General features: G+C 40.0%; 1 protein-coding gene across 1 annotated transcript in view; it reads right to left on the bottom strand.

Annotated features, from left to right (window-relative positions):
• igsf9ba (immunoglobulin superfamily, member 9Ba) overlaps window positions 1-14,157 on the bottom strand; it is an 81,355-nt gene that overhangs the window by 37,726 nt on the left and 29,472 nt on the right. The window contains exon 4 of the mRNA XM_053687253.1: window positions 3,550-3,701. Within this exon, the coding sequence (XP_053543228.1) occupies window positions 3,550-3,701 (152 nt within the window). The remainder of the gene's footprint in view (window positions 1-3,549; window positions 3,702-14,157) is intronic.

Genomic DNA, 14,157 nt, shown 5'->3' with positions numbered 1-14,157 from the left:
TTCCTGTTTCAAGTTTCATGAAGCCAAGGAAAGAGTTGTTTTGATCAGCAGAGAAGATGAAACATCTTACTGATATATATAAAATACTATTTATAGTACTGGAGTGATATAATTAGCTCATGTTTGTGGTGCAAGAGTGCTTGCATTGAGAGCATCGTAAAAAGTGTGTGTATTATACTGGCCTGCATGGCTAAATATCTTCTTATTTGAGAATGGTTCTTCTTTTGTGAATATGACATTGCGTGCATCCAAAAAAACTCTGTTCTGCACTACGTCAGGGTTGGAATAGGGATGGGCAATATCTTATCGTTTGCGATATACCGGTAGAAATACTCCCCACAATGAGAATTAGTCTTCCTGCGATAATAACGATAAAGCCTAGTTGTATTTCTGCGTGTGAAGGTCTGTGTCCCATTCGCAGCTCATGTGCAGAACAAAAACAAGTACGGCGGAAGGCAGACATGAAGCTGAGGAGGAGTTTATCTCTAAACGAGGAGCTACCTCTACAATCTGGAACTGGTTTGGTTACACAAAATCAGTTTTACTTTTAGATCAGTGTTTGTGTTTCTGAGGCTCTCAAGACTGCATGCAGCATCACTTGTAGCTAAAAACACTGGTGAAATACTATATTTATATCGTCACTGATATCAGAAAATATTGTGATATAGTTTTAAGTCCATATCACCCATCCCTAGGCTGGTACCAAAAGAAAATAATAAAAGCTGGAAACGGATTCATCTAGAGAGTAAATTTCCCCCTGCTTTCTGGGTGGGAGGGATGGCATTGCTTTCTCCCTTATCAATCACAGCAACACTAGCCGATCGCGTGTCTGAGAGTTCATGTATGTGGAAGAGCGCAGATAGTGCTTTCCTTTGAGAGTGTTCAGCTGTACTTTGAGGCTTCATGTATCTCAGAGGTTAGCCTTCACCCTCCTTAGTTGGTAGCTGTCATGTGATGGGGTAGGCGTTGGCAAATGACCAAAATTGGGGGGAAAAAAGTGAAAAACGAGAAAACTGTCATGAAATATATCACATGAATAAGAATGACTGCAGCAGATGTTTAGGATTGTTTGTGATTTGTACTTATGAGTGCTCTGGATTACTCAGAGTTTTCAAAGGCTTAGGACGTACATTTGGCACCAAAATGCTTGGTGAATTACTCTTAGCCAGAGTCTTAAATCTTCAAATTTATTTCTCCTAACCTGTTCAGTATAGAGCTATATTTTAGCCTTAGGATTCTTTGTGAGCATAGGGCTCTTTCTTTGGAAGGCACCATTAGGGATGGAAAAAGTTTGATCTATGTGGAAGAGTCTTGACTATTGTTCGGATGTTTAGACAGAGCAAACTCTGACGATGGTATAGAATAATACACATATTAATTTGCTTTCTGCACTCTGTATAGCCAACACAGCTGCACAGAAATTAGTGGTTTTACTACTCCATCAGTGCTATGTAACTGTCTGACCCACTGCACTGAAGCCCCAGACAAGAGTGAGTAATAAACTATAAACACTGCTTCTACTGAATTGACTGAATGCATGCACGTTGCAGCACAGCAAGTAGGAGGCTGCGGAATCAGAATATGAGCACAGGATCTCCAGGGAATGAAACAGACTGCTTCTCTGAGACAAGATCCCCCTCTTCCTGCTCTTTACACTGTCTGCTCCATCTTCACATTCCTGCCTTTCTCCGGCTTCCGACCATGGCAGCCACAACAGAGGGCGCAAATGCAGTGGCCGTCTCGCCACTCTTCTTAAAGGTGAGGTCATGAATTTTCCACACTGCTTTTATGGAAAAGTTGGTGCAGTGAGAACGACTTGAAAAGGGAAAATTAACGCCTGCGTCAGACTGTAAGCAGAGGAATAAATAAAGTATACACTTAATAGCATCTAAGTGTTGCAGGAAATCCAGAACACAGAACCAGCCAACTGTGTCTCGGTTTACCAAATACCAAAATCAATGTGAATATTTAGGCAGTAATGTGGGAAATGTTTCATCTCCAGTGCTGCAGCACAAGAATTTTTAGAGCTCTTACCCTAGCTAAAAGCAAACAGAGCGTAGGGCTGCAGCTTGTTCATTACATGTAGCTTAGTAACTGGGTACTCGAACCACATCCCCTGCCACACATGTGGACATGGGTTGTTTAGCAGTTCAATTCAATCCCCTGTGCTTGCGTCAACAGTGTCATTCGAGCATCCATGTGACATATATCTTACTATATTCAATTTTACCTTAAAATACGAAAGGACTAATAATAACAATCCTCATTAGTTCTGTTTAAGTATGAAGTATTGCATTGTAGTATGGTGGTCTAAACTTCCTCGACTTTGCTTTATGGAAAATATCATTAAGATTAACTGATAAAGACAATTTTGTCGAACCCTTGCTTAATATGGATGATAATTTCCAATTTTGTTTATTCCAGCATGAGTGGTCTCCAGTCCTGTTGCTGTTATGTAATTACAACATATCAAAATGACTATAATGATCTATAATGATCAATTTAGTTGTAATAACCTAGATAATTAATTTAAAAAATAAATCTATATTCCAAAATTTGCTTAATAACAATATGTTATTACTTTCTCAGCTGTTTAACACAAAAGGACAAATATATTTGCATTAAGAGTTTTTAAATCATTAAAAAAAAAAACATTACTAAATGAGAATTGATGCTATTCCTAATAAAGTTACCACAATATTAAAGGGTTATATTGAGTCCCATTCCAAAGCATAATATAAACGGAGATAACAATAATACAAATGGCAATAATGGTCCACAAGCATGACGCAAATAGGGCAGGGGATGCAGATCAGTAACAAGTGAGTAGTGGTTATACTGCTAATGTCTCTTAGTCTCTTAGGTAGTGATTGAAAGAGTTTAAATCTCAGCATCATCTGATTCAAAACCATCAGCCCTCAAATGTTCAGGTTAAATGTAAGTCACTTCAGATAAAAGCATCTGCCAACCGAATAAATGTAAATACTGATAGTTCAGCAGGATCAGCATTTACAGTGCCAAAACAACTTGACTGAGTATAATGGGTGAGAGAAAAGACAAGAAAAGTTCAGTCTGCCTGTTTTATCTTTTTTTTTCCCCTCCCTGTCTCCATCTTTCAGTGTTGGTGCTGCTCTGATGTGCTGCCAGACGGTGCCTGCTGGAGCCAGACTGCCTGAATGTTTCTGTCATATCCAGCACAAGCTATTCTCACAGTCTTCTCTCATTCGCTCTCATCTTGTCACTGTTTCAAACTCATTCCACACAATTGTGCTCCATCGTCTGTCAGCTCAGCCTACACAACAGCCCCTGACGGCACTTATTTAGGCATTAATTATTTCCTTTCAAAGCATGAAAGAACAATTCCTTTATTACCACAGCTCGAATACATGCAATACCAAGCTTGTAATGAGGGTGTTAAACCAAACCAGTATACGTGATCTGTTTCCCACTTCTCTGAAGCTGGGATCAATTCACCAGGGTGAAATGACTCATAGTGGGAGATTACATGACATCAGTTTAGCCACTCAGTAAACCCTGAGCAGACATTACCGTGTATTTTTTGTTGGTGACCAGCTGCTCGCCCTCTCGCAACCAGGTGACCACAGGCTTGGGGTTGCCGAAGGCGGTGCAACTCAGTGTGATGCTGCCTCCCTCCCTGGCCTCCACATACTGCGGTGGCACATCCATGAACGTAGGGGGTGCTAAGGGAAAAAAACACAGAGCACAAAAACACAAACATAATCAGATATGACCACAAGTCACTGACAGCCACACCACAACTTCTGCAATATTTTGTTACATTTTTATCTACAGTCCTGTTTCTAAACATGATTTTAAGAAGAATTAACGTATACTGATTGGTATTTGTATACTTTTATTACTTAATTATTGTCCTGGAAACACTGGAAATGCCAGTCCATCTCAATGTATCACACATGCACACTTAAAAAAAAAAATTCAGTTTAAGGAAGCCAATCAGTCCACAGGGCATATTACAGATGAACAGAGAACCTGGAGGAAACCCACATGAAACGTCACACAGGCCGTAACATGTCACTTGCCATGAAGTGTAAGCTCAACAAACACTCATTTTCATGAAGGGTGCCAACAATTCTGGAGGGCACATACAGATCTCAAAAAATTTGAATATTGTGGAAAAGTTCATTTTTATCCATAATTTAATTCAAAAAGTTAACCTTTCATATAATCTAGATTCATTACACATAAAGTGAAATATTTCAAGCCTTTTCTTTTTTTTCATCTTGATGATTACATCTTACAGCTCATGGAAATCAAAAATCCAGTATCTCAAAATATTAGAATAAAGAATTTATAATACAGAAATGTCGACCTGAGAAGATCTCTAATCAGCAAATTAACTCAAAACACCTACAAAGGTTTCCTGAGCCTTTATTCTCTCAGTCTGGTTCAGTACACACAACCACAATCACGGGGAAGATGAAAGTAAATGTTGCATTTCATTTGGAAATCAAGGTCCCAGAGTCTGGAGGAAGAGTGGAGAGGAACAGAATCCAAGTTTCTTGAAGTCCAGTGTGAAGTTTCCACAGTCAGTGATGATTTGAGGTGCCATGTCATCTGCTGGTGTTGGTCCACTGTGTTTTCTCAAGTCGAGACTCAATGCAGCGTCTACCAAGAGATTTTAGAGCACTTCATGCTTCCATCTGCTGACGAGCTTTATGGAGATGCTGATTTCCTTTTCCCGCATGACTCTGCACCTGTCCACAGTGCCAAAACTACTAGTAACTGGTTTGCTGACCCTGGTATTACTGTGCCTGATTGGCCAGCCGACTCGTCTGACCTGAACCCCATAGAGAATCTATGAGAGACACCAGACCCAACAATACAGATGAGCTGAAGGTCACTATAAAAGCAACCTGGGCTTCCAGAACACCTCAGCAGTGCCACAGGCTGATCGCCTCCATGCCACACCGCATTGATGCAGTAATTCATGCAAAAACTGACAATACTGTAGTATTCAGTGCATAAATGAACATCCTTTTCAGAAGGTCGACATTTCTGTATTATAAATTCTTTATTCTAATATTCTGAGATACTGGATTTTTGATTTCCACGATATTCAAATTTTTTTAGATGCACCTGTACTAATATTAATGCGCTTGTTCTAATTATTACAATATCATTTATTTAAACAGCTTACTGTTTATAGCTGCTATAATGTAAGTGATAACAGGAACTAATTTATTGTGCAGATGTTCACCAAACATTACATGTAACTATAAACCGCTAAAAAGTTTTAAATGTCTGTCATTAATCATTGACACATCGCTATGGTATATGAGGAATAACACACTCCTGGACATGTTTAATTTTAATTAATACAATTTTTTCACTTCATGTATATTTCGCTAATAAGGTAGATTAAGTACAATTTCAGCGTAGTACACAAAGTTTGCAGAAAGCACTCTATGAAATCTTTCATCATGCAAGCCAGTGTCGTGACCCCCCCCGCCCCGCCCCCCCAAGCATGAAACCTTAGTATGTCCAGCCTCTAATACCTCTATAAGAACCATCACCACTCTCACACTGTCTCCTACACCTGGCAGATTTACACATGGCATTTACTCTTAATGGCAGGAGGATGCTGGGCCGTTGCAATGAGGCTCTGATAAGGAGGGTGTGTTTGGGTAGTCATTCTGAGGTTTCTACAGAACTGCTACTGTTCAGAGCACAGCTACATCTGCCCATCTGACACCTGCAGACAGACAGACATCCTCTCTCTCACACAAGGCAGGAAGAAAACTGCTGCCTACATAGGACACACACACAAGAGTGTTAATACACCACCACAGGAAACCGACACTGTCGGGCCTTTCAGTTTCCGTGGGAGCCAGACAGCACCTGCCCTGACAAAGAGGCTTTTGGACAAGAGTGGAACAGACTGAATACTAATTTAGTACCAATGTCAGTGTTTCACAAGAGGACGCAAGTGTCAAGAGATGCAACAGCCCGTAATAAACATTGGCAGAATGTGTGTGATGCAGTTGTGGTACAACACTGCTTGGTATTTGGTAGGGTGAAAATGGGTATATGGCTTCTGCTTGGTTGGAAGGAAAATCCGCAGCCATACCTACGTACAGAACATATAGGGATTAAGCATAACTGTGTGCTCAAGTTAAAGAAGTGCAAAATTAGTCCCTCCAGAATTTCGTGACTTTGCGATCACAGAAATGAACGCAAAATCAAGCAAACTCCACAATATTCGGTGGAGCTTGCGATTTTTCAAAATTACCACAGATTTGGGCCAAGACACGTCATGTGACGTCATCACAACACGCACTCAGCCAAAGCCATCTTCAATTCCCCTGCGTCAAACACGAGTACAACTAAAAGGTCTCATTTATCAACAAACATCACTGTGAAACATCGTGGAAAACAATTTTGTGCAGTTTCTGCAGTTTTCTGCAGTTTCACCAATTCAAGTAGTTTTCCAAAGTGAAGCGTTTTGGCCGCAACAATCACAAGAAGAAAAAAAAACTCCACGGAATCCTGTACAGACGGCAAAATGAAGTGTTGTAGGTCTAATATTTGCCAAAGTACCATAGAAAAATTATTTGCAAATGCATACTAAGAAAATATTAACAGATCTCTTTTTTTTATACATTTGATAAAAAATGATGACTGCTATTGAGATTTCAAAAAGCATTTGCAGCTGATGGTTTAGCGTGAGTCTGCATTAGGAAGGTGTGATTTGGAGGACGAGCTGAAAAGGTGATGGTTGATATGGCACACCTACATTTCAGATCCAACACACTAATTATGTTTTATCTTTGACTGTGAGCCATGAACTGAGGTTGTACCTACTGCATTCGATCACCAGCAGGCAGGCCAGCCGAGGAACAAGGGTGAACATTGGAATGCCATATTTGTACACTTGAGTCAATGTGAGTCGACGACCTTCTACACTTTTACGAACCTATCTTTCTTTTTTCTCCCTTCTCTTCCACAGGATGCCACACTATTCCCCAGAGAGCTGGAACGGGGCTTGTTGGGGTGTCCAGGACCAGGACAATTACTGTAAGGTCTGGCAGTCTGTAAACGGAGACGGACCAGGTGCTCTTTGTCTTCCAGCATTGGATAAGTGCTGGGAGGACTAGGTGAGGTGTACATTGCCCTTATTAAAGATAGGTTGTATTAGGGCCCTGTGATGGGTTAGCACCCGGTCCAGGGTGCCTTGCACCCCGAGTCCCCTGGGTTAGCCTCCAGACTCCACTAGGACCCTGTGTAGGATAAGTGGTACACAAAATGGATGGATAGAGGTTGTATTAGGTGAGCCAGGACACCCAACAAGGTGGAACTGTAACCGAGTTGTTAATTCCAAAGAGCCACAAGGAAATGCTGTTCCATGTCGCTCGTTATAACTCTATGCCTAGAGACTGACAATGAGTGCATCAGTTAAGGGCTTGTTTCTATTGGCTAGGAAAATGAATGTCATTTGAAGGTCAGTAATGTGTGTTTTGCCACTAATGTCAGCCGGAATGTGTGCCTTTGTGCTCACTTGCCCTTATTAAATGCTGGACATGGCAGTGATATAGGAGTCATACAGTAGAGTTGGAGTACTCGATCCAATTATGAACGAACTCTGACTTGTCACGCACTCGGGTAAATCTGTACTCAAACTTGACACGGATTCAGACATTTTGGAAATTTTTACGCGTACAGTCGAGTCCGCATCATGTGTAACATGAAAAGAAAGATAAAAAATAAATAACAACATAAAATTAAGATAACAAGAAATGAATGAATGTCTCCCTGCCTGACCATGTGGCTTTCTGTGTGCGCGTTTCAAGTGTGTGCACACAGAAAGCCACATGGTCAACCAGGGAGACATTCATTCATTTCTTGTTATCAATCGCCTCATCGTGCAAGTACAAAATTGGGTTCTCTTTAGCGGCTTATTGCGCTTGGACAGCCAAATAAATACATACACATCATGTCAAAATGTAGGTCTGGCCGAGTATTCATGCAAACAGTCGGTTATGTGTTAAGTGAATGTAAACAGCTGGGAAAAAATCAGAGGTGTGTCAATGCAGTATTTCGGATCTGTGCATTAGGTCTTAAAGTGATGGCAGTCTAATAAACCTGCTGCTGTCTGTGTCATTAATGTTAATCAAACAACAAAAGACAAAGAGAAAGTCACTCACTCACTCATTTGACTGAATAACTTCAGTAAATTGAATAAGAATCACTGTATAGGTCATACAGTGAAGTCTATTTTATATATATATATATATTAGTCTATTTTAAATTGCATTATTCAATTTTTTACTTGAATTGGGGGTGCAGAGAATGGGGGGATTGTCCCAGGGGATGGAGAAGGAAGACATTGGGCAGCAGTGTATGTGGAAGGTTGCGGTTTAGCAAGAGTCTGCAGCAGGAAGATGTAATTTGGGGGATGAGCCAAAAGTTGATGGCTGATGCCATATCCCATACCATTTTTATGTTCGCTCTCGCTCGCTCGCTCGCTCGCTCGCTCTCTCTCTCTCTCTCTCTCTCTCTCTCTCTCTCTCTCTCTCTCTCTCTCTCTCTCTCTCTCTCAGCAGTGAGATGAACGCATGTGTGGCTGTGAGCAGTGCAAAGCTGTAGCTCAGCAGCATAAGCAGTGAACAAGCTGTAAATCTGCAGTTATGGTTGTTTTAAGTTTAATGTTTTAAGTTTAATACTGACTGTGCCAAGTGGCATGACTCATGAGTGTTCTTATCCTGCATTCGCTGTGTTCTCTGAGAAAAAAAAAAGTATGCTGCCAAGATTATTACAGGATTTAATGTTGAACCGTGAATGTGTGCATTAAATCGTGTGTCCTGGTATTTGTAAGCATATAGTATACTCATATGTGGCTGTCTATACTTGAAGTCACTGTATATATTCCTTGATTGTTTTTAATATCCGCTTAGTTTTTAGGAGAGAAAACAAATTGCCATCATTGTTATATATTGTTGATTAAACCTGCACAATAATCCTCCAATCCAGTCAGAGACATATTACAGTCATAATGCTGGTATTAATTTTTCATATCTCATGTCAGCATTACTTTTGAAACAATTGAATGCACTGTAACTGCATGGTCATTTATGTAACTTACATACCACATAAAGATGAGAATGTATTGGACTGATTCCTGTTATGGATAATATCAAAACCAGACGGTCACACTAGTGTTCAAAAAAAGGAACATAAACCAGCATGTAATAATACAAGTACCGGGTTATGGGTTGTGTGAGCTGGAAGAAAAAATAAGGCGTAAATGAAAATGACAGGATTTTCTTTGATTTTCAGAGTAATCTTTCATTTTCGGATCAAATAAAATTGACACAATTGAGATAATAACGTAAAAAAAAATCTGCATCCCCACACACAGAATAATAGCAGGTATCCCCTGTTCTGTTTCAGTCACGAGCTGTAGCACAGACTCCGCAGATCTCTCTTGTTGCATTTGCTCGGATTCCTGCAAATATGATGAATTTCAAGTAGTCTTTGTGGCATTTAGGTGCAATGCAGCAGCACTAGCGTATCAAAAGCTGAGTAAGGTCACAGAAATCCCATTGTATGCATGGTTTAAAATGGCCTTGTAACATAAAAACCTTATTCTTTCCACCTGAACAGTAAGTGCTATTGAGATTTTATAAACCGTTTAAAGGTGAAGGACAAATGTGTGTGTTCAATTGTGTGTCCTTGCATATGTGAGCACTCACGTGTACATGAAAGCGAGGTGAAGTGTGCATAGCACTGCACATAAGGGAGGGAGGGTGTTTGTGTGTGTGTGTGTGTGGGTGGGTGTTGTGATAGGACATAACAGGAGCACGTAACCTACCACACTGTCCAATAATGAAAACGAGAAAAGCAGCAGCAGAGAGGAAACCATTAGCATACATGCATATGGTCCTGCCTACGTCACCTGCTGCAGCTGTGCAGGTGACATTTCACAGGCTAGAAAACAATGAACTCCTTCACACTGTGCCGAACACTAATGCTCACACACACGCCAGCACAATTCAGCCTTCAACCCTGAATGCCGGTGCATCTCTGAGCATTGCACCAACACTTAAAACCTATGCAGTGCTTAAACTAGCAGGTACTGTGAGCACAAGGTACCCTTGCTGGGATCGGAATATTCATGAGCTTTGGCTTGCATGCACATTTTTAGTGAACAAATATCGAGTGCATACTAAAAGCTGACAGTTCGCCGCTAATTATAATGTTCCTGTGGATGGCACCTCAGCAGCAGAGTAAAGAAATACCAAGAGCTGCTAAGCGTCGTGATGAATGAGCACAACTCAGCAATCAGATACAGCCAGCATCGTCAGAGCAAAATGCAGAAAACAAGACAATACAAAGCCACACGAATCCTAGCGTTTCAGTCACGTCATTTTCTGTTGCGGTCACCATATTTGGGATCGAATTTCTAGCTTCGCTGCACGGAGTAAACATAACTAGTGGAAAAGATGGCTAGAATTACTCACAGTACTTCTAAAGAGAATAAACAGTACCACGGCAACGCTGATAAAGTAGACTGTGATACTTATGAAACTGCAGATTCCAGTTAAATACACGCACACACACACACACACACACACACACACATACATACATACATACATACACACATATATATATATATATATATATATATGATTTCTGTTCTCGGATGGCAGGAGAACCTGATTTTTTTTTCTGCTGTCGTAACCTCCCTGGCTCAAGGTTTGGCTTGTTGTGCATTCATAGATGCTTTTCTGCTCACCACAGTTGTAAAAGTGATTAGTAGAGTTACCGTAGCCTTCCTATCAGCTTGAACCAGTCTGAGCCAGTCATTTTCCTTTGACACCTCTCATCAATATGTCGCTGTAATAATATTTTTCCCCATTCTGATGTTTGATGTGAACATTAACTGAACTGAACATGTTCCTAAGGTATTCCTAATATATAATAAGTGAATAGTGTTTAACTCATAACACAACCCTTCTCCCTATTCTGGAGAGTGAATAAAAGTTTTTAAGAGTACAGAAGCAGCATTTCACCTCTGGGTGGGTAAATGATTCCAGTACTTTTCGCCAGGAGAAGGCGAAAGCTGTCATTAGAGGAAGGGATGACAATATCAACTAAATTTGGTGATGATAAGATAAATGTCCCATAACGTAGCTATGAGGCAGCATGACCATGAGGATCTGCTGCACTGCTGCTTGTTGAAGATACAGTCTATTATATGTAATATGGTAGTCAGTTATCAGTATAAATGAAGCACAAACACACTAATACCAGGGGCGTTGTCTGGCCTGAGTATTTGGGGCTATAGCCCCGAAGATTTTTTCTTTAGCCCTGAATGATTCTCCACTTGAAGCGGTTTGTCACTACGTAACTGAACGTCAGAAACCGAAGATGTCAGTGATGTAATTTTGATTCTTCAGTGAACAGAATGTTGCATTTTTTCCTCAGTGAATGGAGGCAAGATCAATCAGATAGGTTTTACAGGACAATACGTGGAATTACTCGTGTCTTATTGGCTAACAGCTCTCAATTCTGCCAAATGCTAGCTCACACAGTCTGTTAGTGTGAGGAGAAAATGGATATATGTGTTGTTGTTTTTTTACCAGTGAAGGGGTTGAAACTGAAACACTAACAATCTCTCATGCTGAGCAGGCAAACAATGTGTGTAAATGTCTATATGAGTTCCACGTTACGTGACACATGTTATGATCAGGGCATAAGGACAACTAATGTACTTTGCATGGTACTGTAGCAGCTAAATCCATACACTGATAGCTTAGTTGTGCCTCCCCTTGGCTAGCAACACAAAACTAGCCTAGTCGTGTGTTAGATATCCAAAACATTTTTATGTTTTATGAGTCTGGTAGTCCTGCAAACAGTGATAATACCCGAGGCAAGTTTTATGATAAATCCAACTTTCAAACAATCAGCCCTCACATGCAAGAAAAAAAAATGCATGGAAACAGTGTATTTAGAAGTACGTTTGTAAAAGTTTTTTGATGGAGAAGAATCTGGGCTCAGCCCCGGATGATTAACACTCCAGCTAACGCCCCTGGGTAATACTGGTACATTCAGTGCCCTATTCAGTCCTCAAAATGGCAGCAATTATACAGTGTGATGTCACATGAAACAGAAGGGTATGAGACAGGAAACACACAAAACTGGATGGCACAAGAAGGGTCTTAAGTTTTCACATTAGAAGGTGTATTTCCAAATTGCTTCAGACATCAGTTCTAGCCTCCACTACATTACTTCCATGATCCAGAAAGGAAGAGGGTGTACTTCTAGCAAATCAGTTTACAGCTGATATAAAAGAGTGCAATATATTCAATCTAAGCGCTAAGTTTGAATGGTACAGTACAAACAGAGACCAAAAGGCCTTGTGATTATTACGATCATTATCTCATTCTGTTTTTACTGCAGCTCCTACATGTAAAGTAATGAACGATAAACACAGAGCAGACTGAAGCTTCTTTTGCATGTTGTGCAGTCAGAATACAAAACACACCGGTGTTGAAATTAGTCAGTCCTATCAGCACATACACAAAGCCTACAGCGCCTTAATGATAGTATTAATATGCGACAGAGGGCCTTTTAGAACTGACCTTCAGGCAATGATTACAGAGTCATGAAGCATGATAGTTTATATATTGTTTTAATGGATCATATTAAATTCATCATCTAATAAAATGCAAACTCTCTCTGTGGAAGGGATAGGTGTAATATTTCTAGCAGAATTGAGTAAGGAAAATAAATAATGAATCAGGCAGAATGATAAGCTCAAAAGGAAGGAAAAGGCCAAATTCAAATTTTTTCACTTACTTCGGACCACTGGAATACATTTGGGAAAATCTACTGTTTACCTGATACTAGCATGGCTCAATTCCAGAGATGGCCTAATGGTTTCTAAGCCTACATGGCAGACATAGGGAAAATATGCATATGCAGTCACTAGCATATACAGCAAAATAATAACTTATTATTTGAAATACTACTGTGATTACAATAATTAGATTGATTTACAGGGATTTTTATGGTTGGATTCATAGTTGCGATGCATTTCATGGATGTGCACTTATAGTACACACAAAATTAATTGAATCTGGGAACATTTTTATTATTTACTTACTTATATATCAGTCACCTAGCTTAAGTAAGCACTTTACAATGGTCACGGATGTGAAGCGGGAGCCTATTCCAGGCCCTCTGGGTGCAATACACCCTTAATCCATCACAGGGCATCACACATTCACTCATTTATGTACCCTAAGCTGTGTGCAGAGACATGTAAACCACTGATAACAGTTTCCTGCTGGCAGGCAAGTATTAATATTGTGTAATACACATGGCCAGATATTCACCCTGTTGAGCATATTAATTCAAATAGATAGCTTTATCAAGTATTGTCTTACATCATACCACAGCACTGTTGAATGCTTCATTCCGTTTGGCCAGAAGGTGTTGTTTAGATTTCTAGAACATCACAGCTCTGATAGTAGTTCCAGATGCAAGGTATATATTTGTGTGTTTGTTCGAATACATTATCATTAATATAGTGACAACTTAGACAGAGAGTTGTATGGTAGACACTGCAAATAAACAGATTTTTAAAATGTGTGCAATCTTTGATATGGTGCACCCTTTCTGTGAAGAGATGGTTATTTAGCATTTTTGGAAGGATCCTTCAGTGTCTGTGGTCTGAAACAGTCAGATGTAAGTGAATGATAAGTTTGTGTTTTCCGACATAGGAAAGTCAAGAAACAATGGTTTTGTAGGTACTATAACAGAAATGATAACAGGAACTAACTTGTTTAGTGGACATTCCAGCAGATTAAACGCAATGTAATGTGAAAAGTATAACAAGGTTTCTTAAGTCTTTTTACCAGAGGCCAAGCATCCGCCTGTTTGGGGGGTGTCCGTATTCACCATTGAATTTATTTGTGATGTCACACTCCACAGTAGTGGTTAATGGCTCATGTGAAAGTAGAGAATTTAAACCTAGCCTACTAGGTTTAAATTTTATTATGGCAGTTGTATACAGTTCTTTACTATCAAAAAGCTTTAGTTGTGTTGTCTGTTTTATCTCTGTACCAATGTTATTGTAGAGAGGTGTGAATTATTTGCCCAGCAGGGAGT

The sequence above is a fragment of the Ictalurus punctatus genome, chromosome 17 (assembly GCF_001660625.3).
Source record: "Ictalurus punctatus breed USDA103 chromosome 17, Coco_2.0, whole genome shotgun sequence".
Classification (NCBI taxonomy): Eukaryota; Metazoa; Chordata; class Actinopteri; order Siluriformes; family Ictaluridae; genus Ictalurus; species Ictalurus punctatus.
Note: the sequence above shows the minus strand (reverse complement) of the source record. Positions and strands in the feature narration are given on the sequence as shown.